The 26,690-nt window shown below is 40.3% G+C and overlaps 1 protein-coding gene across 1 annotated transcript in view; it reads right to left on the reverse strand.

Annotated features, from left to right (window-relative positions):
- Positions 1-26,690, reverse strand: part of EYA1 (EYA transcriptional coactivator and phosphatase 1) — a 146,917-nt gene that overhangs the window by 12,946 nt on the left and 107,281 nt on the right. The window contains exons 12-14 of the mRNA XM_058668725.1: positions 1,409-1,467; positions 1,135-1,295; positions 53-167 (exon numbers count right to left, since the gene is read on the reverse strand). Of these exons, the coding sequence (XP_058524708.1) occupies positions 53-167; positions 1,135-1,295; positions 1,409-1,467 (335 nt within the window). The remainder of the gene's footprint in view (positions 1-52; positions 168-1,134; positions 1,296-1,408; positions 1,468-26,690) is intronic.

Raw genomic sequence — 26,690 nt, forward strand, 5'->3', positions numbered from 1 at the left:
ACAAACATGAGCTGGAGCCATACTGTAGCAAAATCCCCATGGAGATTCTCACCGGGAGTGAATGAGCGAGAGGGCTTTAAGGGCCAGTGTCAACCAGGAGTCAGTCAGGGCTTCTATCTCAGCCCTCAGCTGCAACCAAGCTTCCCTCTTAGCTGGACCAAGTAGACCTGTGGGTATCAAAGCACACAGTGAACTCCTTCTTTACCCACCTTTAAATAATAAATACCTAAAAGTACTCCTAAATCTTGCCTCAAGGTTTTCAATACATAAGATGCTATGTTGATAGTATATAATGAAAGATAATATTGCACATATGATCATTCAGCTGGTAAGTATTTAGTGTTTTCAAAGGGAACATCTGATTTTGCATTTGAAACATCCCTTCTTCCAGTTGTGGAAGTCACCTCTTTGTGGGTGACTTTCCTCCATTTCTGTCACCCCATGTTATGAACACCCCATGAACGGATGCCCCTTCCTGGCATCCCAACTGGGTGCGTGTTGTTAGCTTGATTGGTGAGAGCAAGCCTCAGAGCTTTTGCCTTACCTACTGATGAAGCCTTTTCTCTCACTCATTAAGCATGTGCTAAAAACAAAAAACAAACAAACAAAAACCTCCTGCATTTACTGGTAGTCGTTATGCCACCTCTCAAAAGTCCTTATCCCAGAATGACTCCATCCAAAAGAATAGAACAAGTTCTTCTGATGGCATCATTTGAATATCAGGATACAGCCATGCTGGAAACAGATATTGCCCCTATATTTTTTTATAATTATGTCAAGATAGTTCCTTTTATCACAAAGTCGTTGGGACAATTCTGAGCCACAATGCAAATCACAGTATCTACTCAGTAGAAAATCTGTAACAACCCATTTTGTGATGACCAAGGGTTGCCAATGCTATCCCACCAGGTCAACTGTAAGAAGTCAAGAAGCTTGGTTTAAGTCATCTACTAAGTAATGGAGCCAGACTAATGATATTTCAGTCACTAGATCACAGCAGAAAAACTGTGAGATGAAACTGCCCTCGGATAGCTATTACATCCCAAACAATGTGATTCAAAAGTGTGGGTCCTTCCAGAATTCTATCTGGACTGTCTCGATTAACCCATAAAGACACCTGGATTGGTCACTTGCCTCCCACGTTGTTTTTGTAGGTATTGTAGATCTCTTTCACTCGTCTGTAGCGGAAGGCCAGCTTTCTCATCCAGTCCACACCACCCCGGACACCAGTTGCCAAGCATAAATTAGCACTGGTGGCTGCAGCAGGAAAACCATCTGTTCCAAAGTTATATGTGCTATTTAGATGCAAGAAAAGCCCAAAGTTAACCGAACAGCAAATTCATCCTAATTAGCCAAGCAAGTAAACTACAAAGGGGGAGTGGATCACTCCCTGTGTCATTCTGCTAACCTTAGGTCTTGTCCGTTGTCATCTGAGGAAACATCGTCTATATGAACTTGGTCACATTCCTGAAATGCAATTAAAAAAATGAAACATGTCAATTTTCAAAAAGAACTGGAGTATTTTTCAACTGTGTTAATCAGCAGGTGGCAGTCTTGTTGACATTTTACTTCGAATTCCTCTACAAGAAACAAGCAACGTCATTAATGGCTACTGTATTCTGCTTCAGGAGACACATTTCTATGTTTAAAAAGGAAAGTGATTGAAAACAATTAGTGTGTGTGTTCCACAACCTTAGGTACCTTAAGAATCATGCCACTTGGAGCTGATTCAGTCAGTGCCTGTGCATAACTGGAACCAGACATTTTGGTAAATGTAACATGCTAGAAAAATTAAACCTGATGCTAACTGCCAATGAAATTATGACCTCTGATTGCTATTGAGCCACACACCAACACAGCCTGAGGCCACTGTGCGGAGCAGCCCAGACAAAAAATCTGTTCCTGGTTTGCCATTTATGTGAGAGATGTGCGTTTCATTCTTTGTGTGTGTCTACGTGCACAGGATTTAAAAAAAGAAGAAAGATTCAGAACATTTCAAAACACCTAAATAAAAATAAACCATGCAGTGTATTTTACTGTTTTACATATTCATTAAAATGGTAGATTTATGAGCTTATTTTACAAAATGTTATTTTAAACACACTTAACCTTTTTAAACTCACCAATGTGTAAATGGTTTAGAACAGGAGACTAACTGTGGGTCGAGTGCATGTATGTGCGCACCTGTTGGCTCAGGAGTGCTCGAATGTATCTTACTACTGAATTAGTAGTGAAGAGTAGGCACTGAGCAAACATTTGTGGAATGAATGAAGGCATACTAACTCAGAGACAGACAAGGTCACCCAACCAGAAACAAGCAATACCCCTCCTCTGCCTGCTTGCTCTCAGATTTCAATCATATTCTCTTTGCAGTCGGACTCCAGCTACCCCAGAGGCTGTTTGTAGATTTATTTCCATCAAAGTCTTCACTTAAAAAATTTCCAGATACATATCCTATAGCTTAAAAAGTCACTTCTGCCTCAATCTCCAGTCATATTTCGGATATGGTTAATTTTATAAAATCTCATCTTTGTAACACCTAACATTCAATTTTGTAACAAAGATAACATAGGTAAAACACTACAGTGATTGAAGGTGTATTTTTATTTGCCAGTTCCTTCTGAACAAATTCTTCTCTCTCGCTCTCTCTCTGGATTTGGGAGGAAAGGAGGAGATAGAAGTGGAAAGAAACTCAAACCAGCTGTTCCTTAACAGAATTAAAATCCTGACCCCCCAACCTCTTCTTTAAAGCATCTCGTTTCCAGGCAGCTCTCTCCCAGCAAGCAGCAAGTTCCAAGGAGGAAAAGACTTTGACCTTGTAACCCTCCCCTGCTCTCCTGAGGTCTATAACCTCTGATAAGAATAAAGGAAAAGCAAGTCTAGGAGCCCTCACATGCTGACTGTGAATTTAACATTTCAAAAATAGGTCACTTTTGGAAAACACTTTTGGGGACTCTCAGAGTGATTAAGTTAATCCTATTTTAGAGGACAAATGATAGTTGTTTGTGTTTTCAATAACTTACTTACTGTAGGTTTAAAATGTCACTGCAGCATGAGCTGAAATTTCTATTTAACCAAAAATGCAAGTCTCATTTCCTTGGTAATCTTTCTTGGATCTCCCCCGCACCACCACCATCCAAAAAAAAAAAAAAAAAGTCAGTCAACATACCGTGATAGAGAAATTTTCTCTCTTGTGACAACAAAGAGGAGGAAATTGAGAAAGCAGAGAGGAAAAGATGCTAAGAAAGAATTTAATTCAAGTAATCAAAGCTGATCTAGAATTCTGTGGTTAATTTTATGGGTGGGAAGAGTTCTTTGGGAAAACAGGGTGTTAAGATGCTTAACCTAATTTAGGTGCAAATCTCCATTACTCACAGAGAAGTCAGTTATCTTCTAAGGTCTGTTAATGACTCCATTGTTGCAATTGTTCTTTCACATCCTGTATTTATTTTCTCCTGCTAGCTTTATAGAAACCCTTTTGTTCCCAGGCCAGGTCCTTATTTGAAGTACTGGGGTCAACACTGTGATTAGCTCTAATTAAGTGTCAATAGCTCTAAGCTTTTACCTGTAGATAGGCAACTCTAAGCCTTTACCTGCAGATGGGAAATTCACTTCACAGTGACTTGATTAAAGCAAAGTTCCCTGTGATGGCAACAAGAAAGTTCCCATTCTTTACCTGGACAGTTTCTGTGAAATGATTTTAATGAAAGGAGACTTCAAAATGAAAAGTGGTTTTTAAAGGACCCAATTAGCACCTTTGGGAACAACAACAACAAATCATTGAAATGTCCATGTTAAATGCATCCTGTGGAACTGACCCTCACTTCACAGTGCACAATGGAAACATAATTCAGAATTCCTTTCAAGTTTTGTGTGAGCTTAAAAATGCCTTGGGAAATGTGTTTTTACAAAAAAAAAAAAAACTGTTTATGAGAAACTACAATAAAACTCTTGATGTTGACCTACTGTAACAACTTGAATTCCTACAAGAAGAGAGGACATTAAATTCTGCAATATTGTACTGCAGAACTGTGGAACTAGCTAATTTTCTCAAGTGGGTTTGCTCCCTGTTGAGAACTGCCATTGATGGAGTCTGAAACTTAGTCTCTTTTTTGGAGGGCAAACTTTCTTCCATCTTTTAGAAGCCGTATAGGTTTTGGTTTTGTCTTCTGGACTTGGTAGGTATTTAAGTTTCCTAATTTGCTTTTACATCCAGAAAACCAGAGGAGCAAAGTGTGATTTAAAAACTCCACAGCTTTAAGCAGAGATGGCTGTGGCCACAGCAGTAGTGAGATGTTGGAAGATTCATGCTATAGGCATGGAAGACCACAACAGGAGCCTGATATATTTCTAGGTGTCAAAACATGAGGAGGGCTTCAAAATCAAAACAAACAAATGTTTTAAGGAAAAAACTATGCATTAGTATCAGTTTTTTTTTTTTCAGGCCAAAATAAATGAACCTTTTCATTCCACTTTTGTACTGACTTTTTGTAGTAGAGTCCCCCAAAACTCTAATGTGGTTCAAATTATGCAGAAAGCAGGACATGGACAATTCCATGGCAAAGGAAGTCTTTGATTTCAAAAAGAGACCATACTTGCTGAAAAGGTTCTTTGAAAATGAACTTTCAAAGAGGATGCAGTAGGGTTTAAGAAGGTAAAATTCTTACTGCCTCACAGCCTTGTAAAGCATTCACATTTCTAGGAACCAGAGGTAATGAGTCCACAGTGGTGGGGCAGGGTTGCCAGAGGGACCCCTACTGTATTCCAGATACCTGGCCTTGCACCTCACTGGGGACAGAGGTAAATGATTCTAAAGATGCCAGATAGATGCTGCCCTCATGTTAATCTAAGCTAGCTAATGGGTGCCTTGATCAGGAAGGTGGGCATTCAGCCATGTAATGGGGTTACTTATTAAGAGACTACTATCTCCTAGGTATTGTTCCAGATGATAAAGCTGCAGTATTTACCAAAACAAATTAAAAAAGGATCATTGCCCCCTGGGAACTAAGGTTCTAGAGGAGGAGGCACAAACAAGAAAACATACTAATTAAACAAAAATCCTGAGATGCCCTAAAACTAATGACAAAGCATGGAGGGTGAGGGTGGTAGGATAAGAGATGTCAATCAGTCAACAGCCATAGGGCAAAAGCAAGGAAAGGCTATTTAACCTTGCTTTAAATCCCATCACAGCCATCTCCTAGGGCCAGCATACCTTGTTTATAGATAAACCTTCCAGATCTGTTTGTCCCAACCAATCTAGAAGCCACAAACACTTCTTATGAATGCCCTTTCCAGTTACATTCTTTTAGTTTAGCTAATGTAGGATCATTGCAAGCAACATATGTCAATCTTTTGCGGGTTTTCTAGAAACAGTCTTAGTTCTGTATCTGGTGGACATCTTCCCAATTGCCCTCTCACCTTGCCCCCGGTAGTTTTTGGAAACTTGGCTCATGACCTGGATTTTTATTTTGGCTGCCATATGTAGCAATTCCATGAATCCTTTTATTTCAGAGATTCAAGAGGCTGAACAATGTAAAATGTACAGTATGTTCCACACTGGTAAGTGATAAGAAGGGAAAATACAGCAGGCAAGGGCCCAAATTGGTGTCTTGGGAAAAAGTCTTCCTGGCAAAGGAAATGGAAAGAGAATGTTTAAAGGCCCTGGGGCAGGATGTCTGGTGTGATGAGTATGAAGAGCAAGGGGGAGAGAGGTTTGCAGGTCAGAGCAAAGAGCTGCTTTGCCAGGGAAGCAGTGGACAGGCCATCGCTCCCTGCCCTCAAGGCACTCACAGGTTAGCAGACAAGAGAGAAGTTCATTAACTAACTACACCTGTGATAGATTAATCATAATTATGGTAATTGCTGTAGACCCCCGCCCCCTGCTTTCCAGGATGAGGGTTCTGCCACTCGATGGCTGATATGGAGTTCTCAAACTGTATTTTGCTAGGAGAGGAAGGCACAGCAGAGCACTTACGTGCTTGTAGCAAGCTCATGAACAGAGGAACAGTGGCCAGCTAGGAATGACTCACAGGTGATGAGCTGTGGTGACAAACATAAGACAGCTTTCTGCGATCAGAATTGTCCATGCTAGATCTCTATCTTCAAGAAAAGGCAGTGACACTTCCACAGAAAGCTCTCATTCTCTCTGGGAACTAATCCAACTTAGAGATGCCACGGGGCTCTGTGGACTTAGCTGGTCCCTGAAAGGTAAGACAAAGACTCTTGAAGACTACATTTCTCTTATTGTCAAATCACAGATGTGAGAATTGGTTTGAAAGTTGGAAAGGGATTTGGGAAGAGGGTTTTTTTTTTTCTTTTTTGAGCAGCAGAAAGACATAGAGACAGTGTTCCATCAGGTTGTTCATTCTCCAGATGTCTGCCTGCTTAGTCAGGACTGGGCCCAGACAGAAGCCAGGCACTTAAGCCAGGTTTCCCACAAGGGTGGCAGCAACCGAGCCAGAGAGGCCTTCGTTGCTGCCTCCTAGTGTCTGCACCAGTCAGATGTTGAAGGCTGCACTGCAGCCTGACACATGTGCTGAGCTCAGGGACTCTGCCATGGGGTGCACGTGTTGGAACCAGCAGACTAACGTCCAGACTAATGAGCTCAAGAGTTCTTTATCTATTTCTGTTGATACCAAAAAAAAAAAAAATTTAAAAAAAATTGGCAGAAGCATCAGCAACATGTTTGCATAAAGATTCGGTGCCCTTTCAACAGCAGAGGAATGTCTACTCATGACTGACATGCTATTCACTCATTTCTTGGATCTCTGTCTACACGGGCATACCCTAAGGCAGTGCAAAACAAAATTGAGATAATGATGCTCCAACTTCATTAGGGAAAGTTTATGTTCAACTGCCATACTTAGGCATTGCTGAGGCTCTGTTCCCATCTGGAGGTGAGGCTCTATTTGTTAAGTGGTAAGGCACCAGGGATGCACCATCCCTACATTCCTGATTACCAAGGCACCCACTGTTGACACAAGTGGAGCCCTGGTAGGGAACATCTTCCTTCCCTGAAAGCAGCAGCAAACTGCCACAGGAAGAGCCATTTCCTAAACTTGTGGTCCAGCAGTATGTGCCCCACCCCCCAGGCTTCCATTTCTTACATAGTTGAACCTACGGTAAAAAAAATCTAAGTACAAGTTGACTTTCCCTTATCAGAAGTGCTTCAAATCAGAAGAGTTCTGCATTATAGAATAGTTTGGATTTTGGAATATTTGTGTAAGTCCGTAATTTGAAAAATCAGAATTGCTCTGGAATTGGAAATGTTTTGGTGCCATAAAAAGCAATGTATTTAATGTGATACCCATTTCACAGATAGAAAAAATGAAGACTTGCAAATGCTAAGTAATATTACATACAGAGAAACTTTGTTTTGGACCAGTAACTCACATTTTCTTCCCCTCCTTCAATCTCACACAATACAGCCATCGTCCACTCCATATGCTGGTCATGACCATGGTCCTCCATTGCTTATCAGTTGTTCGGAGTTCAGAGGATGAAAACTCTGCCTTGTCCTTATGTATGCCCCTGATAACTGTGTCTGATGTTGGTGACCACGCCCCCCTCTCCTGGCCTGGAGCTTGGAGGAGTGTCCTCCATTCTGCAGCGCAGCTCACAACCATTGCTGTCATCACCAATCTTTAAATGATTGGTGTTTCAGAGGGAAATCACCATGGAGGGAGAACCATGCTGATAACCAGGTCTATTCCAGAAGTGGAGGTTGTCTACACTGTGCAACTGTAGGTAGTGAGAGCCTAGATTTTAGCACATCACCATGATATAGCAAGTCCTATGTGAGAGATTTGAGGACCGGGAATGTGGATCAGGCCATGGTTGAGACAGGAGAAGCCAAATAAGGACAGATGCCACCATCTGTGGGTGATATCATGATCCTAGGCGCACAGGTACCAGCATGCAAACCTTGTCAGTAACATGCCAGGCTCCCACAATCACCTTCTAGATAAAATACTACAAATCAGGCGACCCAGGCTTACTCTTGCCTGGTTTCCCTCTATAGGACACAGCCTCTACTTCACAGAAAAATAAGTAACATGAACAAGCATCCGTGACTAGCCACCTTCAGCTCACAGACACCTGAGCACTCATGGAGTTGAGGATGCTTGCTGAGACAAGCGCGGGAAACAGGCAACACACAAACCAGCTAACTCCTTGTTCTGGGGCAGGCAGGCAGGGCATAGAGCCACATGGGATATGATCTCCCAGCCTTGAGCGGCAAAGGCATATTTGCTTTAGAACTCTGTTATTCTGCTTTTTGGGTCCCTTCTGTCATTATTCTTGGCACCATGACTCAAGCTGACCTTTCTCTGATCCATCATCATCTCTGGACTTCGAGGACTGGGCCATAGACATGTTCTTTTGGATCAAGCCCCAGGAATAACTCAGACTTTGTACAGGGGCTCATATGCAAAATATTAAGTGATGGCAGAATTTTCTTGCAAATATTTATTCTGCTTTGATACTGCAGTGGTTGTACTTTCCCCCAAGCCTTTCACTTGCACTGTAATTATGTAAAAACACACCATACAGTTCAAGCAAGTTGGTGAAAGTTAATAAAGAGAATTCTAACAGTTGCAGTCGATCTTACTGTTTGAGCCAAGTAGAATGACGTCATAGTTAGCACACTGATGCTCTCCATCTAGGAACCTGAACTAGAATCACAAATTCTGAATCAGACTGAAGCCTCTGAATAAACAGAGATCTCAGGAAGGCACCGAGGCAGTTTGCATGCCATGAAAGAGAATACCATGAAAGTTATAAATGCGTCTTTGGAGAAGCGCAGTTGGCAAGGTCAGATTCTGCTGATGGAGGCTGTATCTCTTGTGCATTCCAAATTTACCATGAACAAACCAACACCACACTGCTAACTAATTGCTTCAATATTTTCTTTTACAAAGTAAAAGTGAAAAGGGAAAAAAAATATACTGGAGAGCTATTTCCACTGTGCCCTTATATCAGTGCCTATTAAGATTGGCTGGGATTGACCATGGCAAAGGAAATGATAAATGGTTTGGTTGCCCGCTCCTAGGCCATCAGGCAATGGCATCTACAGCTTTAACCTCCCTATTGAACATTACAGACATTTGTTTGGAACCTTTGGCATTTACAAGGTACTCAATAGAAGGATCCTTCTTATTTCCTAAACTAGAAAAATACTTCTGGTACTTTAGAGACATAGTCACTCAAATTGTACCATGGATTTACATATAAGTGAGCAGCAAGACATTTATAGGTACATTTCCTTGTGGATGTCCCTGTTCTGTCCTTTGCTTCACAGAACTCCAGAGGTGGTCTTACAGAGTGACCAGTGTCTAAGTGAGAGAGGCTTTCAGGGAGCACTTTCATAGTAGAAATAACTCATCTGCCTAGATACTTCGATAACTTCTTCGGGAAAACAAGGAGAAATGGGGCATGCCAAGAAAGCATCTTCATGATTCAGAAGTTCTAAGGAGAGGGAGGGCAGACAGAGAACAAGCAAGTTGATGGAAAAGATGTGAAAAACTCTGCTTCTAATTAACTGATGATTAGCTTTGGTAGGTCAAGTCTAGCCTCTGCGGTTAAGAAAATCTGGCCATGGGTTGATACATTTGCAGAAACCAGAGTTTTGCTTATCCATTTCTCTCTGTAAAGACAGGACTGCCTGAATTTAACTCCAAAATGCATCCTTAAAGTGTCAAAGCCCTCTTTGTTCTTTAAGTGTGAGAGTCCTCCCTTACCTGACACTGCACGTATCTACGCTCCAACATTAAACAACTCTTCTGAGAAGGGAGCACATCCCTGTAACCTTTATTACAGTGCAGTGTTACAATAGTCCTGTTATAATCATTGTTAATCTCATACTGTGCATAACTGATAAATCAAACTATCATAGATACGATATCTAAATACAGGACACATCACCTTATAGATTGTGCCTGGAGCTCTGTGTGGTTTCAGGCACCCATGGGCATCTGGGATCAGAGTCTGCATAGATGAGGTGGAAGCACTGCAGGATAAAGGGGAGCTTCATGGTTGCTGGACACCACTCAGCCCAGGGTCATGGCCCCGTGAACCTGAGTGCTGAGAGTGGACAGGGAGTGAGGTTCACAATCTGCTCACACTGCCGCAGAGTGCATGTGGTGACTTGCTTTTCTACATTCATGCTTCCTTGTGGGGAAATGTGTAGTTTACCCACAGCTAAGACATCAGTGAATGACTGAGGGCATTTTGAAGTTTCCTTCAATCTGTTTGATTGTTTTGGGAAGTGGGAGTTAAGGAATGAAAACATACCTATACAAATCTATCTTTGAAAGCCCCCTCTACATTACTCTCCTGCACAGCATCGGAACCAATACAGAGTTCAAGTCCACATCTAAATAGCTGTGTGTATTTCCATCGGAAGAGGATGACACAATTACACAAGCCAAAGGGAAAATTGCATTTCCAATCAGAAACTGAAGAGACATTTTAGCACCTATGTTTGCAAGCTGTAGTAAGATACAACTACAAATTGTTATGCTACACTCAGTTTTTAATGCTTCCATCTTGCTTACAAAACCAGTGTTTTACTATAATGAAAATTAAAATACCTTTTTGGAATTATCTAGGTAAGAAAAACAATTTTACTGAAATTATGTTTGCATTAACAAGCAGACTTAAATGCCTCTCTAGAAATTCAAGATTTGAATTATAACAGCTTTAACAATGGAACATCAGCTACTTTTATCTATATTCGTATTCATAAAATAGAGTACAAAATAAGTATAAAGTTTTACAAAAAGTATGTCACATTAATATGATAAGGGAAAAGATAAGTTGTTGGCCTATGCATAAGCTAAATGTTGGTGTGTGTATACGACTATAGTAAATATTCCAGGTCATTGAGTAAAAGTTTCTAGGATGCCTAATGTTATCGATAACTGGTGAAAATATTAAAACGTAGTTTTCAAAAGCTTAATATTTTATGCTAATCTTTTTAAACATACTAATGCAAACTTGAGACGTCACTGACGCGTGGCTTGCACGTTCCCTGTGGAATCCCGGATAACTCCTTCTTCAGCAGTAACGTGTTGCTGAACATCATACAGCAGTCTCACTCAGCTTGGAGTTAGCTCTCACCATGAAAATTTTTTTTTAACCACATGATTATATTAAATATATTTGTCTTTATTCACTCTCTCAACCTCAGAGTGAGGAAAGGAACGTTTCACTTAATGAAAGCCAGGAAGAATTGAAAATAAACATTTACAACAAACTGGGTTTATTTAAATTGTTCAACACAGTCTCTAAAGGGAATGGGCTAATTTATTTAATTGATAATTATAGTATGTATTGAGTTTGACCTAGTGATATCACGATTTGTACTTTTATTTACTTTTTTAAAAAATAGGTATACAATGAACACTTAATATGCTACACAATAAGGTTTGCTTTTGCATTGCATAAGCACAAGGAATTTTGGTGCAGCCCGTGCCTTTATCACGGATACTGTCCTCAAAGCTTTTATGTCCAGTCTTGGGAGAATTTCATTTATGACTCAGCTAGTGCAAGAGGATATGGCCCCTCGCATTTTGACAAATTTGTGTAAGGACAAAGACACTATCACAGACTTTTAACTAAAACTTAGGACACTGCATGCATGTTCGACAATATCCCATAGAGTATAACTGTAGCCTTAGAGGAACCCATATTTTAAGTTAACCAGTAACCTAATGTATGAAGTTAAAAGACTACAGACACAAATTAATGTGCAAAATATTTAATATTCACAGCCTTAAGAAAAGAACAAAACTTGGCCTCCCTGTAATATAATGATCATTCTTTTGAATGGTGAGTGAGAACTACTTGTAAGAAGAGCCTTTGATTTACTGCTGAACTGATTTCTCAATTTTCAGTGGGCTTGCTCATCATTTTTCCAAACACAATTTGTCACTGGCAACAGTCAGTGTTCTTTGTAACTCCTGTTTCCTTTCTTTTAGATCTATTAGCCCTGCTGAGAGCATCCACCAAAGACGAATTTTTCATAATGACACCAACTCTAGGCTTGCTGTGAATAATCACATTCTCATAAAAATCATTCTTTTTATTGAAAACTTGCTGCCAGAAGCATGGAAAAAAATATCCAAACCAGAGACCTTTAATCCTTTCCTGCAGCCCCCTCCTTTTAACACTCATTGCCATTCAAAAAGGACCGCAAACCAATGCACGCATGCAGTATTTCATGATAAATTTTAATTTACACAGCAATGTTTTTTGCTCTTATATAGGATGATAAGTATAAGCTGCAATATTAAATGACTCTTTGGTAGAGACATTTGTACACCAATTATTTGCAAAAATAAGCACACAATTAAGTTCTAATCTATCATTTCATGGATATAGACTCATCTTAAATGCAGACTCTAAGTCCATAAATATTGAAATAAATAGTTTCACAGACTTGTTCTTTGTAACCCCCCATCCCCTCTTTCTGCTGGGGTGGGAGTGAGGTCACAGGTTACCAAATTTAAGAGAATAATCCATTAACTTCATTTAACTCTTACCATAAATATTAAATATATTTTAAATGCTAAAATAAAAAAAAATCATCAAATTTTTACCCAAAACTGTGCAGCTGAGAAGAAATCATGCTTTACAAAGTCCCCAGGAAGTTAGTTAAAAAAATTTTTCCTGAACCAAGGTTCTCTCTGTCTTGGGATTATTACTGATTCAAGAAAGAAAAATATGCAGAACCGGACGTGGGCACTTAAAAAAAAGGTTCCCTGGGAGCTGCAGGAAGGGTTCCATCATCACCTCCTCCTGCTGGCTGCCTTCGGAGGGAGGGGTCCGGGCCTCTGAAGGGCACTTCCTCGCTGGAAGCCTCCCTCTCCTCTTCCAAGTCTGAAATTCCACCACCCCTGAACCAACTCTCCCAATTCCCTTTTCCTTAAGACAAAGACTGCAGGGCAGGGCAGGGCGAATACTGAAGCTCCATTATGTGGGTGTAAACTGTCCCATCAGATAGATGTCTCCCAGCCTGGTGAGCCTCAGTATGCCCCAAATCATTCATTCATTGCAGGGAAACACGGCATTGGTTTCCTGAAAGAAAAACTGGGACAAAATCCTGAGATCTTCACTGCCTACAAAACTCTCCTTTTGTAGGAATTAAACATCTGGAGATACAAAGAATCATGCTGTGGTTATTGATATGCTCTTCAGGAAAAGATTATATCATACATGATTGATGTAGCTGGAATAGTATATATGTTATGTGTTAGCCAGTAATATCACTAGCAAAGATATGTTTATTCATCTCTCTTGCACCCAACCAACAATGATCAGATACTTATTTATATACCAACATCAAGGGCAGCAAAAAGAACTGAGATGCACAGCCCGCCTTGCAGGCCTGGGGGGAGGCTGCAGAGACTGGCTACAGAAGTGTCACCTGTACTTCCCTCTCAGGGAAAATACTCAAACTCTTGCCAAGCTCCCCTCCTCCCATCCCGCTTTGCTCAGCACTTTTCTGATACCATTTCCTGAAAGTAATTTGGCTTTACCTGGGAACACAAGGGCACCTCAGAACATTCACAGGAAAATGGATGGCAAATATAAGTTTATTTTGATGCAAAAAAATTGTTGTTGCCCATGCAGGTTCCCCCTCCCCACCCTCTACTCCCACCTGCGCCCCCACCCTCACCCTGGGGAGTGGGGACAGCTCCCTGGAAGGATGGGGGAGGGGGCATGGAATGCCTGTTGCTTCTGTTTCTGCTTCTCTTGGTAGAGGCATTGCAAAAATCTACATTGGGAACCACTTAGTTCTTTGCAACTGAGCCTTCCAAGATGCCTGTAGTGTCCGTTCCTCATATCCCACTAGGAACCGTGTGCTTCTGCTGGGCTAGGCTCCCCAACCGGCCTCCACTTCCTCCCTTCACCAAACAGTAGTTATGACTATTGCTTGCGGGAGTAGCTTCTTCCTTCTTCCCCTCCCTTTCAGGCGATGCTCCTCTGTTAAGCCTGTTCAAGTTCCTTATCCTCCCCCATCCACACTGTAACTTCTGTGAAGCACTGTCCGCATCACATTGGCTACCATCATGGAGAAGCGATCCAGTGTCAGTCTATCTGTGTCACCTGCTTTTTCCAGGTTGACTATTGATGGCTAAGTCCATGTGGTCTAAACACAGAGCTTCTTGGTGTCCTCTCCCACGAAATAAACTCTAAAGGAGGAGACTGTAACGTACCTTCACTCTCTTATTTCCTAACATTCATTTAAAACATTCTGATTTTCAACAGCCAGGGTTGGCAAGGCCAACCTAGCCAGAAGCTAGGAACTCAATCTGCGTCCCTCATGTGGGTCAGCAGAGATGCAGCCACAGAGCTATCACCTGCTGCCTCCCCAGGTGCACACCAGCTGGAAGAAGAATCGCAAATAGAGCTGAGACTGGAGCCCAGACATTCCAATATGGCTACAGATGTCCTAAGTGGATGTGTCTGGATTCCGAGGCTGACAAATGCATACTCCTTGTATTAATATTATACTAACACAACTGTTACTGAATGTAAACCTTTTTCAGAATTCAGTTATGAACAAATTAATGCCCCAAGGAGAAACCGAATTAGTGTTACTGCTTTTTTGTCACTGAAGTGTTAAAAGTTGGTAGTTTTGTCAAAGTAAATTATTTTGTCTGATTATAAACTGGTATATACTAATAGAGAAAATTCACATATTGAAGAAAAACACGAAATAAACTCCACCCCATCCCTTAGAAGTAACCATTGGTAACCTTTTTCTTGTTCTTCCGAAAGCTTTGTCCATTCACCCAGTTTGCTCAGTCCCTCACATGCCTCACAGAGCGCCCGTTCCACCTGTGCACACTCTCGGAGAGGCAGATTAAATGGCTAGTGCAATGGCACAACAGGGTGAAGCTCCTGTCTGCTGGCTTCAGCCCAATCTACCCTTGGTCTTAGTGGCCATTTGGGAAGTGAGCCAGTGGATGGATGACCACTGTCTCTTTCATACAAGTGTGTGTGTGTGTGTGTGTACACATTTCTGTTACTGTGAATTAAGTAAAATTTTTAAAAAAAGAAAAGCAGATAAAACCTGAAAGAATTCTTGCAGCTGTTGTCCCTTCTACTCAACTCTGTGTAATAAAGACTTCATTTGTCAGTTAATCAGCTACACAGAAAGGTGTTGTTTAAATTGTTTTGCATTTTTCTCTCCTCTGCATATTCCATATTTGCTTTAGCTCAGCAATGGCTCGGACAGGTTTCCTATATTTTCATGGACTGTTAACTTTAGCATGAAAGCAATAGTGTCAGTGCTTACAGTTCCATTTTAAGCAGCAAAAATATCACTTGTTACTTGGCTGTTGATCCACAAATGATGAAGGTGAGTGGTCACTGCCATGATTGTGCCTGCACAGATTACAACATTCACTTACTTCCTTGGTGTACACTTCATGGATTTTCCTTAGCTTATTAATCACTCAGGTCTCTTTAATGGCTTTATATATGCCATTAACTTCAAATCTCTTCTCAAAAGCTTGCCCTGTGCAGCAGTTACTGAGTCCTTTGGTGGTAATTTTACTGTCACCCTTACTCGCTTAACAACCCTCCCAAACTTCAGAGCCTACTCTACTCCTTTGCATACCCCCACCCCCGCCCATCCCTAGCTTCACCAGATGGCCTGTTCCTTGAGTACAAGTATCTTTTTACGTTGCTTTCTGTTATCTGCAACAATAGTTTTGCAGAATTTGTTGTTTCTTACCCTAAGCTTAATAAAAATTTTACACTTTCCTGAGGAGTGAGAAAAAGTTCCCTAGAAACACTGAGCTATATCCAATTATGAGGACACTTTGGCTTAAGATTATTTGAGTAGGTTTGGGATTATAAATCTGCATCACCCACTTCTGCTACTTAAAATTTAAATTGTTTTCCTTACATTTTATAGTAACTGTTTTAGTTAAAGCACATGACAAAGGAAAATCCTAGTTCACCAGGCCTCTGTATGTTCTCATTATAGACAGGCTGAACATCTGTGTTTCAACTGTTTGTTTTATAAATTACTTTTTAACAACTTTAAAAAGTATTCATTTACTTAATTGAAAGGCAGAGTTACATACACACAGGGAGAGAGAGAGAGAGAGAGAGAGAGAGAGAGAGCCACAATAGCAATGACTGGGCCAAGGTAAGACAAAGAGCCTGGGACTGCATCCAGGTCACCCATGAGGGTGAGAGGTACCCATGTTCACAGCCATCTGCTGCTGCTGCCCTAGGAACATTAGCTGGAAAGTGGATAGGGAGTGGAGCAGCCAGGACATGAGCCAGTGCTCCGATATGGGATGCTGGCATTGCAGGCCATGGCTAACCTTGCAATGCTAGATAGATATGTCTTATCTCCATGTCTAATTCATTAATGTGTGTTTAAAACAATTCTCATCAACTTAAAAGGATGTTATCTCAGACAGTTCTTCCTGACAAAAAGCCTATGCCAGAGGTACATTCTCAATTACTTCTAAAAAGGCAAACACATTCAGAAAATAACTTTGACCAAGAGCAAAAGCAAATCTTCTTTCACTATATCCCAACTCTCCATCTGCCTTACACAGGCCTAGTGTACAATCAGCAGCAAGAAGGATTCAGGATTTAGAAAGCCTTTCCTTACAGATGCTGTCAGAATCCTGAATGGGGCCCAGACAGACTCTTATTGTTAACTGCACTGAAACGTGAGAGGCCTCCAGGGATTGCAACGTAAACACGTTGGGGGGAAGCTGAAGTTAAAGCTTTCTCTTGCAGTATTTCGTTAAAAAAAAAAAAAAAAGGAAAGGAAAGAAAGAAAGAAAGAAAAAAGGAGGGTACCTTGAATTCCTTTCCCTACTGAGCAAACTTCCTAAGCGAGTGACTGAGACAAATCTGGCTTTACCAAGTAAGACTCTTGCAGACAAGATTAGCAAGCATTTGTCAAAATCTGACATCTAAGCTCAAAGTGGTGACAGGTGACATGGACAGTCAATTTCACAGGATTTGTAAAATCAACTGACAGCAATGCAGCATAGTGTGTCAAAGCTGAAGTGGCATTTCCACTCCACAGGAAGGAGTCCTCCACTGTCTGAGCTCCCATCCCTTACAGAGTAGGTGCTGGGGCCAGGTGCTCTGGACTCTGGTATCTCCATCCTTCCCAACATTCCTGCCGCCAGAGTCTAATCAATTTTATAATATCAATTATTTGTTTTTAAACAATTATAATTATTTGAGGGGTAGAGAGAAAGAGATAAATACAGAAAGAATGGTCCCACCTACTAGTACACTTTTCAAATGTCCATAATGACCCTTGCGCAGTGCTAAGAGCATGGCCAGGATCCATGTCTCCCATGTGGGTTACGAGAACCCAATGACTTGTGCTATCACTACTGTTTCTTATATTCTGCATGCATGGGCAGCTGGAGTCAGGAGCCAGACAGGCATCTAGTCCACACAGGCCTTTGTAACACATGGGCATCTTAACTGCTAGTCTCAACACCTGCTATCAACAAATTATTTTCATAAACTTTTCAAGTAGAAGAGAGATTTTGCCTATGCTCTTATGTAAACAGTCTTTTTTTTTTTTGACCTACAACCTGGACTCACTACTTTTCTACATAAATTACATATTTTCACATTAAAGGTTTTGAAGATTAGATTTTTTTAAAAAAACAATAGCATCAGAATATAATATTTTGGTCTATTTTAGTTGTTCTTCAAGGGGTGGCCATTTATCATTTACTCTTTTTTTTAAGATTTATTTATTTTTATTACAAAGTCAGATATACAGAGAGGAGAGACAGAGAGGAAGATCTTCCGTCCGATGATCCACTCCCCAAATAAGTACAACGGTCGGTGCTGCGCCAATCCAAAGCCGGGAACCTGGAACCTCTTCCAGGTCTCCCACGCGGGTGCAGGGTCCCAAAGCTTTGGGCCGTCCTCAACTGCTTTCCCAGGCCACAAGCAGGGAGCTGGATGGGAAGTGGAGCTGCCGGGATTAGAACCAGCGCCCATATGGGATCCTGGCACATTCAAGGTGAGGACTTTAGCCGCTAGGCCACGGCACCAGGCCCAATCATTTACTCTTAAAAGTCAACTTTTGCAAACTCTAAGAGTAGCAGTGCTCCTTACAGACTGATTTGAAAAGCTTGGGAACAGGAAATGAACAGAAGAGCTTTCTTTATACTGAATCCTTTGTTGAGAGCAAAGGATTCAAGTGGATAAGTCACATTCCCTGGCCTCAAGAGATTTCTTCGTAATGGCTAGAAAAATAGATGCAGAAGATCCTCCTATGGCACAGTGAATGTTTTCTAAAGCATGAACTGCCTTTCTTCCCACTGCTAAGTGAGTCCCACCTGCCTGCTAGTACCTTGCCCCCTTAGATGCTGCCTGTCTTTTTTTTTTCTCTGTGGTTTATTTTATTTTTTTAAACTTGTATTTTTATTGCATTTCATTTTTTTAAATTAATTGCATTGCATTATGTGATACATTTTTTATGCACTGGAATTCCCCCCGCCCCTCCCCACACCCTCCCCCCACGGTGGATTGCTCCACCTTGTTGCATTTCCATAGTTCAAATTCATTTGACATTCTTTCATTGGAGGTATTTACCAAGCATAAAGTCCAGCATCTTATTGTCCTGGTAAGTTCAATGGTTTCTTGGTGAGACCATCTCTGGTCTGAAGGTAGAGCCCTCAGAGTATCATCCCAATCAATTAAAAGCCCCAAAATAATATTTCCAACCATTTACAACATTATGGCATTAATTGACATGGTATTGATTAACCAATATGCTAATAGGAAAATGCAGGTTCTCAACCACAACCTGTGACTTCTTCATAGACATTTCAATTTTGGTTTACATTCAACCGTGTCCTATATACCTTAAAATGGCTTAGATTGCTATTCAGCTGTCTCATGCCTATTTTAATTTTAGTATTTAGCAGTTTATAGCATCGAAGCATGATTTCGCTGAACCTGGCTGTTTTTCGGGTGGCCTAACTCTATAATTCTAACAGGTTATATGTCAACAGTTTAGGTGAGCATGTTTAGGAGGGGTGTGCAGAGAAATCTTCCATACCCCAGTGAGGAGTAACTAATCTTTGTGTCCCACCCAGTGAGTTATAAGTGCATCCCCGCTGACCGTATCCTGTCTGTTTCTAAGCTTTCCTTGTTGTTCTCTATCTATTCTAGTTTTGTTTGTTTGTTTGTTTGTTTGTTTTGAGGGGTTTCTGGAGCGCTCCTGATGGTTATTATGAGAGGGGGTGGGGCCCAAAGTTGGAAGCAGGCAAGGACCAGAGAAAGCTCCTCTCCCTAGTTCTGAAGGAAGTTTACTGTTCTTCTGTTTCTGCGGACCGCTCGGGGAGCCTGGTTGTTGTTCCGATGACCTTGGATCCTGCAAGGCAATGCTGCCTGTCTTCTTAGCTAACAGCCACCTTGTCACCTGGGTTCTGGATCCCATCCTCCTTGGCCACCCCTCACTTTTTTCCAAAGTTGTCACATTATGTGTCTTTTTCAACAGGTAAAGCGACCAGGTCTTTTCTGTCTAAAAATGAACTCACATTTCTCCTGACCCCTGTGCCAATCACTGTGGAAACTATCCATCCTACTAGCTTTTCCTTGGGTAACTCGCATCCTCTCAACCCATTCCAGTCAGGTTGCTGTCTTCTTTCTTCATGGGCACAGCAATGATTTGGAGTCATTACCAAGCAGATGCTCTCCGCTACTCAATAGTCACATCTGTGGCCTTGTCTTACTCAACTGTGGCCAAATTCCATGCAGTATCATGCCACTCTCATACTTGAAACACCATTCTGTAAGTTGTGATAACCCATACTTTTCCACCTATTTCACTGGCTATTCCTTATAATTTTCTCCTGACGGTTATTCTTTCTTGACCCTACTTGCAGTTGCTAGAGCACCTGATGCTCAGCCTTAGGTCCTATTCTGTATTGTTCTTTTACCATTATGTGGTTGCTGCCATCTGCTCTCAAAATGATACCTTCATCTACGGCCATACAACCCTGAATGTGCCTGATCTCGTCAGCAAAATAATACCTTCCAATCTGCCTCTCTCCCTAGCTACATGAACCTGAATGTCTAACTGCTTTAGGTCAGCTCTTGATTTGGATGGTGAAGAGATATTTCAAACTTAGGATGTTCACTGCAGAATACTTGAATCCAAATCAATTGCTACACCTCAAACCCATGCTCCTGCAAGTATAAAATGTGACCACTTTCCCAATTGCTCAGTTACAAATAGTCATCTTCTTTGATCCTGCTTTCCCCTCTTCCAATGTCTAATCCATCAATAAATCCAGAGTCTCCACCAAATCTACAGTAAATCCTGCAGCTTTTCACTTTGTGGAATATCTCCAGCCTCAGTTCTAAGTGTCTTCCTAGGCTGGCTCAAAAAGTCTCCAGTTCATCTCACTGGTATCACCCTTGCCCTCAGTCCTCATTTGATACAGATTGACCTTTTACAAGTATTGGTAGTTTTCTAGCATGCCCTGCTAAGCTGCAGTTGTGTCTCAGTGCAAAGAGAAAAACATTCCTTACTATGGTAAACACGGGCCTTCATCATCTAGACCCTGTCACTCTTATCTCTTTCACTCTGGAATAGTCACACCTGTCATCTTCCTTCTAGAGGCACAAGCATTCCCAGTGAGGCCTTTGCACCTGCTCTTCCTCTTCCTAGGATGCTTTCCTAACATGTCACTGCAACTGTCTCCTCCTAACTTTCTGGATTCCTCATAAACATCGTCATCTCAGATTCATCTCTTCCTATCATCACCGTGTAAAGGAGTATATATGGCAATGAGGGGACTTCCGGGGAGCATTAGACCTGAATTAGAACCTGCCGTTCAGTAGTGGTGTGACCATCGGTGAATTTTATTTTAACCTTCATAAGCTTTCCTTGTCTTCATTCTATTACTATGGAGATAACAGGATACTAAATGGAATAATATATAGAAAGGAGGATAAGTGTTGAAAGAATGCTTATTACTGTTACCAAAATGTAGTTATTTTCTGTCTGCAATTCTTCTTCTTCTTCTTTTTTTTCATAGAATAAACACTGCAAGTGGAATTCCTGTGTAACAGGGTGAGCACAATAAGGTTCCAAACACATATTATCTAGCTGCCTTTCTGAGAACTTGTATCAATATGTAGCCTTATCAGCATGGTAGGTAAGTACTCATCCTACTGCACTGAAGACCACAGCAATGACTTAAACTTTTGCATGAGTAAGTGGGGGAAAATTCTTTGACTTGACATTTCTGGTCACTAGAAGTAAAATCTAATGTTTTTCCTATCCTTATTCTTGATGTCAGTGTAAATGTTTTTCTTTTTTAAATTCTGAAGAGACTGCTTACTTCTATGGAGCTATACTTTCCTATTATATATATATATATACATATATCTTACTGAGCTGTGATAGTGTTGGTTCTTTGTCACAGTGGCTACAAATACTTTCCCTACTTTTGTATTTTAACACCATTATCTGTGGCCATAAGCAATGCAGTTGTTGTTGGTACTGATGTTTGGAATAGCAGTTATCCCATATCTCACATCCAAGTCCCTGGATTTTATTTCTGGCTTCAGCCCTCAACTCCAGCTCCGTGCTAATATTAACCCTAGGAGGCAACAGTGATGGGTCAAGTATTTGGCTTCATGGATGCATGTAAGAGACTTGAATTGAATTCCTAACTCTTCACTTTGGCATGGGTCCTACTGATGTGGTCATCGGGGCACTGAACCAAAGACCAAAACTTCTCTTTCTGTTTTTCTGCCTCTCAAGTAAATGAATGCTTAAAAAGAAAATTACCTTTTGTTTTCCTTTCTGATTATAGAAAAATATGCTATAGAGAACTTAGAATAAACAAAAGTGCAAATAAGAAAATAATAACCCCACAAATCTCATACAAAATGAAAGTTAAATCACAGAGTTTATCTTTCTATATAGTTATTCATCATATAAGGATATTCAGCATATATTCACTGGGTGCCTTCTACAGTTTAGTTCATGCTCTAGAGAAATAACTATGAATATATTACCCCTAGAACATAAAAGTTTTTGAGATGACATGAAAACAATGTGCGTATGTATTCCTAAAAAGAATATTTTTAAATAAAAAAATTTTGAACAGATGATAGCTCGGTGAATTTTTTCAAAATTATGCATACTACTATATCAGCACCAAGATGAAGAAACAAAACAAAGGGCCTGGAGCAATGGCTCCGTGGCTAAATCCTTGCCTTGCACGTGCCGGAATCCCATACGGGTGGCAATTCATGCCCTGGCAGCTCCATTTCCCATCCAGCTCCCTGCTTGTGGCCTGGATGGCAGCAGGGGACCTCCCAAAGCCTTGGGACCCTTCATCCATGTAGGAGACCCAGAAGAAACTTCTAGTTCCTGGCTTCAGATTAGTTCAGCTCTGGCCATTGTTGCCACTTGAGGGAATGAATCAGCACATGGAAAATCTGTCTCTGCTTCACTCTGTAAATCTGATCTGCCTTTCCAATAAAAAGAGAAATGTTAAAACAAAAATCACAATCAGAAGTCCACAATTTAGAAACATTCCTTTGAAAATTACTTTTTAAAGGTAGAGACAGAATTGACTTTTCATCTGTTGGGCCACTCCCTCTAAATGTCCCCAACTGTCACGGCTGGGCTAAGCTGAAGCCAGAGCCCTGTCTGGGTCTTCCACATTAGTAAAAGGGCCAAGAACCTACCAGCTGCTTCCTAAGACGCACATTAGCAGGAAGCTGGACTGAAAGTGGAGGAGGGACTTGAAGGTAGGCCTAAAGCCCAGGCATGCTAACAATGACTACAGGTGTCCCAAGTAGTGATTTAGCCTAAAACACCACAATACTCACTCCCAGAAATGTTTTCTATGTTATCTTTATGGCTTAGGCCATAAGTTACAATACATTTAAAATAGATTCAACACATTTATTATGTGTATGATCATAGTTGCTTAAATAGATTATTTTATTTTGCCACTCATGGAGCATTTAGATGCTGCTCCTGTTAACTAAGGGAATGGATTAGGCCAGGCTGCCTACTATGAAACATAGGGAGGCAAAGTCAACTCTACTCTCTTCTATGGGGAAGGAAATAGAAATCAACCTTCTATGAAAATACACAAGAATTTCAGTCCAGCAAATACTCATTTCAAAGGCTAGCATACATAAGGCAACATAGTCAAGGGGTTGTGAGGGATGCTATCAAAATCTAACACACATTTTCTTTGTATTATGTAAATTTATCAGGAGAAAGTAAACAGGTATACCAAGACTAAGAATAGAACTGAAAATGTCAGGTGGAAATGCAAAGATACTTTGTAAATTAAAAAAAAAAAATCCTGGAAGATAGAATTAAAAGACAAATTTGTATTTTGGCAGAATAAAGTTGAATTCCATGCAAAATACTTTCAAAATGCACATTTCCCCATGCATGTGTATATGTATACAGGGGCATTTGTGTCTGGAAAGTGATCATTGCTATACTCATACACTCAGATAGCTATTCCAAGAGGATTACCATGGACACATGTCAGGTTTTTCCCACAGTGTCTCCCTGTTTCCCTGAATGCCACCAGGCAATAGGCATCCAGCACTTCCAGCATTCACACAAACTCTGGCTGCTGGGTATTACAGTTCCTGCCTCATTTATAAAAACAAAGCACTTTCTGGGAGACAGATATTTATCCAACTTGAAATCAACTTCTGAGCTAGTTTTAAAAATATTTTATGCTTTTGGTAGCACAAACTTAAGGTTTATATATAGTGCTTCACTTGAAACCAAAATTACTTAACACTGGCATATCAAATGTTTTGAAGAAAGATATTTTTCCTAGCTAAAAATAAAGATATTAATAAGATGTTAAAATAATTATAGAAAAGGAAATGACCTGCATGTTAGTGTAATAAAAAACTCATTGCAAATTTAAGAATTGAATTCAACCATGAAATAAATGAATTTCTTTGATTTACAAGACAAATCACAGTAGCTCACTCCCTTTAAATTATGGGGGTGTGCTTAGAGACCATCCACAGTTACCTTTCTGGGCCTTTAACTCATCAAACCCAGGCTCTGGTAAGAACAAACACTCTAGACATAACAAAACGTTTTAAACAGAAAGTTGAAACTAAGGGACTATAAACATGCATGTGTAAAGGTCTGATTCGATGGGTGGGAATTCTGCCTAGCATTGGAGATTCCTGTGTTCCATGGCAGGTAGCTTTGATGTCTACCGTGTCATCCTGACTCCAGCTTCCTCCTAGTGCAAACCCTGGAAGACAGCAGTAAGGGGCAAGGCAACTGTGTCTCAACCACCCATGTGGGAAACTTGGCTCCTGATATCAATCTGACCCAGTCTTGACTGTTACAGGCATTTGGGGAGTGAACTAACTGATGCCGGCTCTCTGCCCACTGCTCTGTCTGTATCTCTCATGATTAAAAATAAAAATTAAAAATCAGATGTGGAATGGGTATCTATATATGAAAGGCCCAGAGAGCATGGAAACACTGACACTGTACACTCAGGCACTGAAGAATCCTGTGGTTTGTTGCAAAGAGGACAGGGAAAGGGGGAGCTGCATTCTCCCAGGGCGAGGATGTTACGTGCCACAGCTTTAGGTGTCTGTCTCTAACCTGACTCTCAGCAGAAGTCACATGTGACCAGATCTGGCTCTTGCCAACTCTTGAAAACCATCGCATCACCACCACCAGATAGGATGGCAACCACAGCACAGGTGAAATCATAATACTTTCCACCAGACAGAGAAAATTTGACTGAAGTGTGATGCCTTATTTTTATTTAGACTGTTATCCATCTTTACACAATATTTTCTTTTAACTGGGGGAAAATCCAGCAGGAGAACTGACCAGCGGTAGTTCCAACTGCAACCTGATCATCTGCTATGGCTTAGCCTCAGTGTTCACTACCTTTCCATAAAAGTCCAACAGAAAGAACTCTTTCTCCATCACTCCAAAAGAGTCACACTGTACTCAAGACATAGAAATAAAGCCCAATTCCATACAGTCATGCATAAAAAATGACCTCTGTATAAGTATCGTCACACTGCACACGGAGCCCTTTCTTCTAACATGAGACACAGGATGTTTGTGAGACTTAGGAAGAGGCAAGCTGAAATACCCAATGGAACCAAAGTCAAGAGCCTTCACTGGTGGAGGAAAATATTACCAGCTTAAGAAACTGACGTCTCCTGTCGCTCGTGTTCCATATACATCAAGCATGTTTAATAGTATAGAAAATCAAAATTTCTGTTTTATGCTTTGTCCTAGAATAGTAACAAAGTTAATGCCAATTGTGGTGTTTTTTTCCCTGTCAATTAAAAGTCTTTAGCTCACATGACAAACAATACTTCTTCAAACAAGTTTAGTGCTTTTATTGCTTAGAGTTTCATGAAGACAATCCTAAATTCCTTTTTAAATGATACTCTAAATTTCCTAAAGTATATTCTAATTGCTATTCTAATCCCCACTGTATAAGTGCATACTCTGATAATGTAACAAATTTTCATAAAAGTGCAGTCCATAGCCGTAGTATATATAGTGTGTCTGGGAAACAGTTTAGCTTTAGAAGAAGATAAGGCCAAAAGTCAATGATAGAGTTCAGAAATCATATCAGAACCTAAAGCAGAGTGGTTGAATTTCTTGAAATTACTCATTTTCTTAGACTTTAAACAGCAGATAGGCGTAACTGAAATATGTTGAACTATTTCCTCCCAACACCACAAAATACTGCTAATGTGAATATGAAATTAGGCATTACCACATTTCTGCCTGCAAAGACAATTTTCGTTTTCTTCAAAGCGTATGGCAGTACACTTCTCTTTTCACTAAGAAATGACTTTACTTTTCTTATTTTGAAAGAGATTCACATTTGCATTCATCAATCCCAACTTTGTCAAACTGAAAAATAAAAACTGACCCCATCAATTTTACAAAAATTGTACATATCTAGCACAAGTAAAAATGATTATTTGCAATCACCAGTTGTAGGCCTGTCAAATTGAAAAATATAAAATGAAAGACAAATAATATCAGAATCCATCTATTTCATAAATGTTATACAAATCTAGAATAAATCATTTCCAAAGACAGAGACTAAAGGAGTTTTTCACCAATAGCTTTTGTTGATATCTTTTTATTAACCTCAAGTAAAATAAGTTAGCTCACTTTTATAAGATTACAAGCTTCATTTTTTCCTCTATTGTCTGACATATTTGCTTGAATTACAGCTTCCTTCTCTTTCTTACTTTTATCTCTTATAGGAAATAGTCTTCACACCAAAAAATGCAGCCTGATATTTCAACTATGCCAGATATTGGTCCTTTGAAATCTAAATTCACAGAAAAACTACATATTCTGTAACTTTAAAGTAGAACTTTTAATATGTACATTTCATGTATTTGAGAACCAATTTTATCCTTAATGTCCTTTAGTTGTAAATGTCAATAAACAAAAAATCTGGTTGTATCAAATTGTAATTGAGTTTGGATGGGTTTTTTGTCTTTATTACATTAACTTATTATTTTGTCTAATTTCTTTTTTCACATAGCTTTGGCACCATATAGACAAGCTGTGCCATAATAAGGAAGGGAGAGTTGAAAAACAACAGCAAATTAGTGCTAATTTTCTTTTTGATGAGTGCTATTAACAC

The sequence above is a fragment of the Ochotona princeps genome, chromosome 9 (assembly GCF_030435755.1).
Source record: "Ochotona princeps isolate mOchPri1 chromosome 9, mOchPri1.hap1, whole genome shotgun sequence".
NCBI classification, from domain to species: domain Eukaryota; kingdom Metazoa; phylum Chordata; class Mammalia; order Lagomorpha; family Ochotonidae; genus Ochotona; species Ochotona princeps.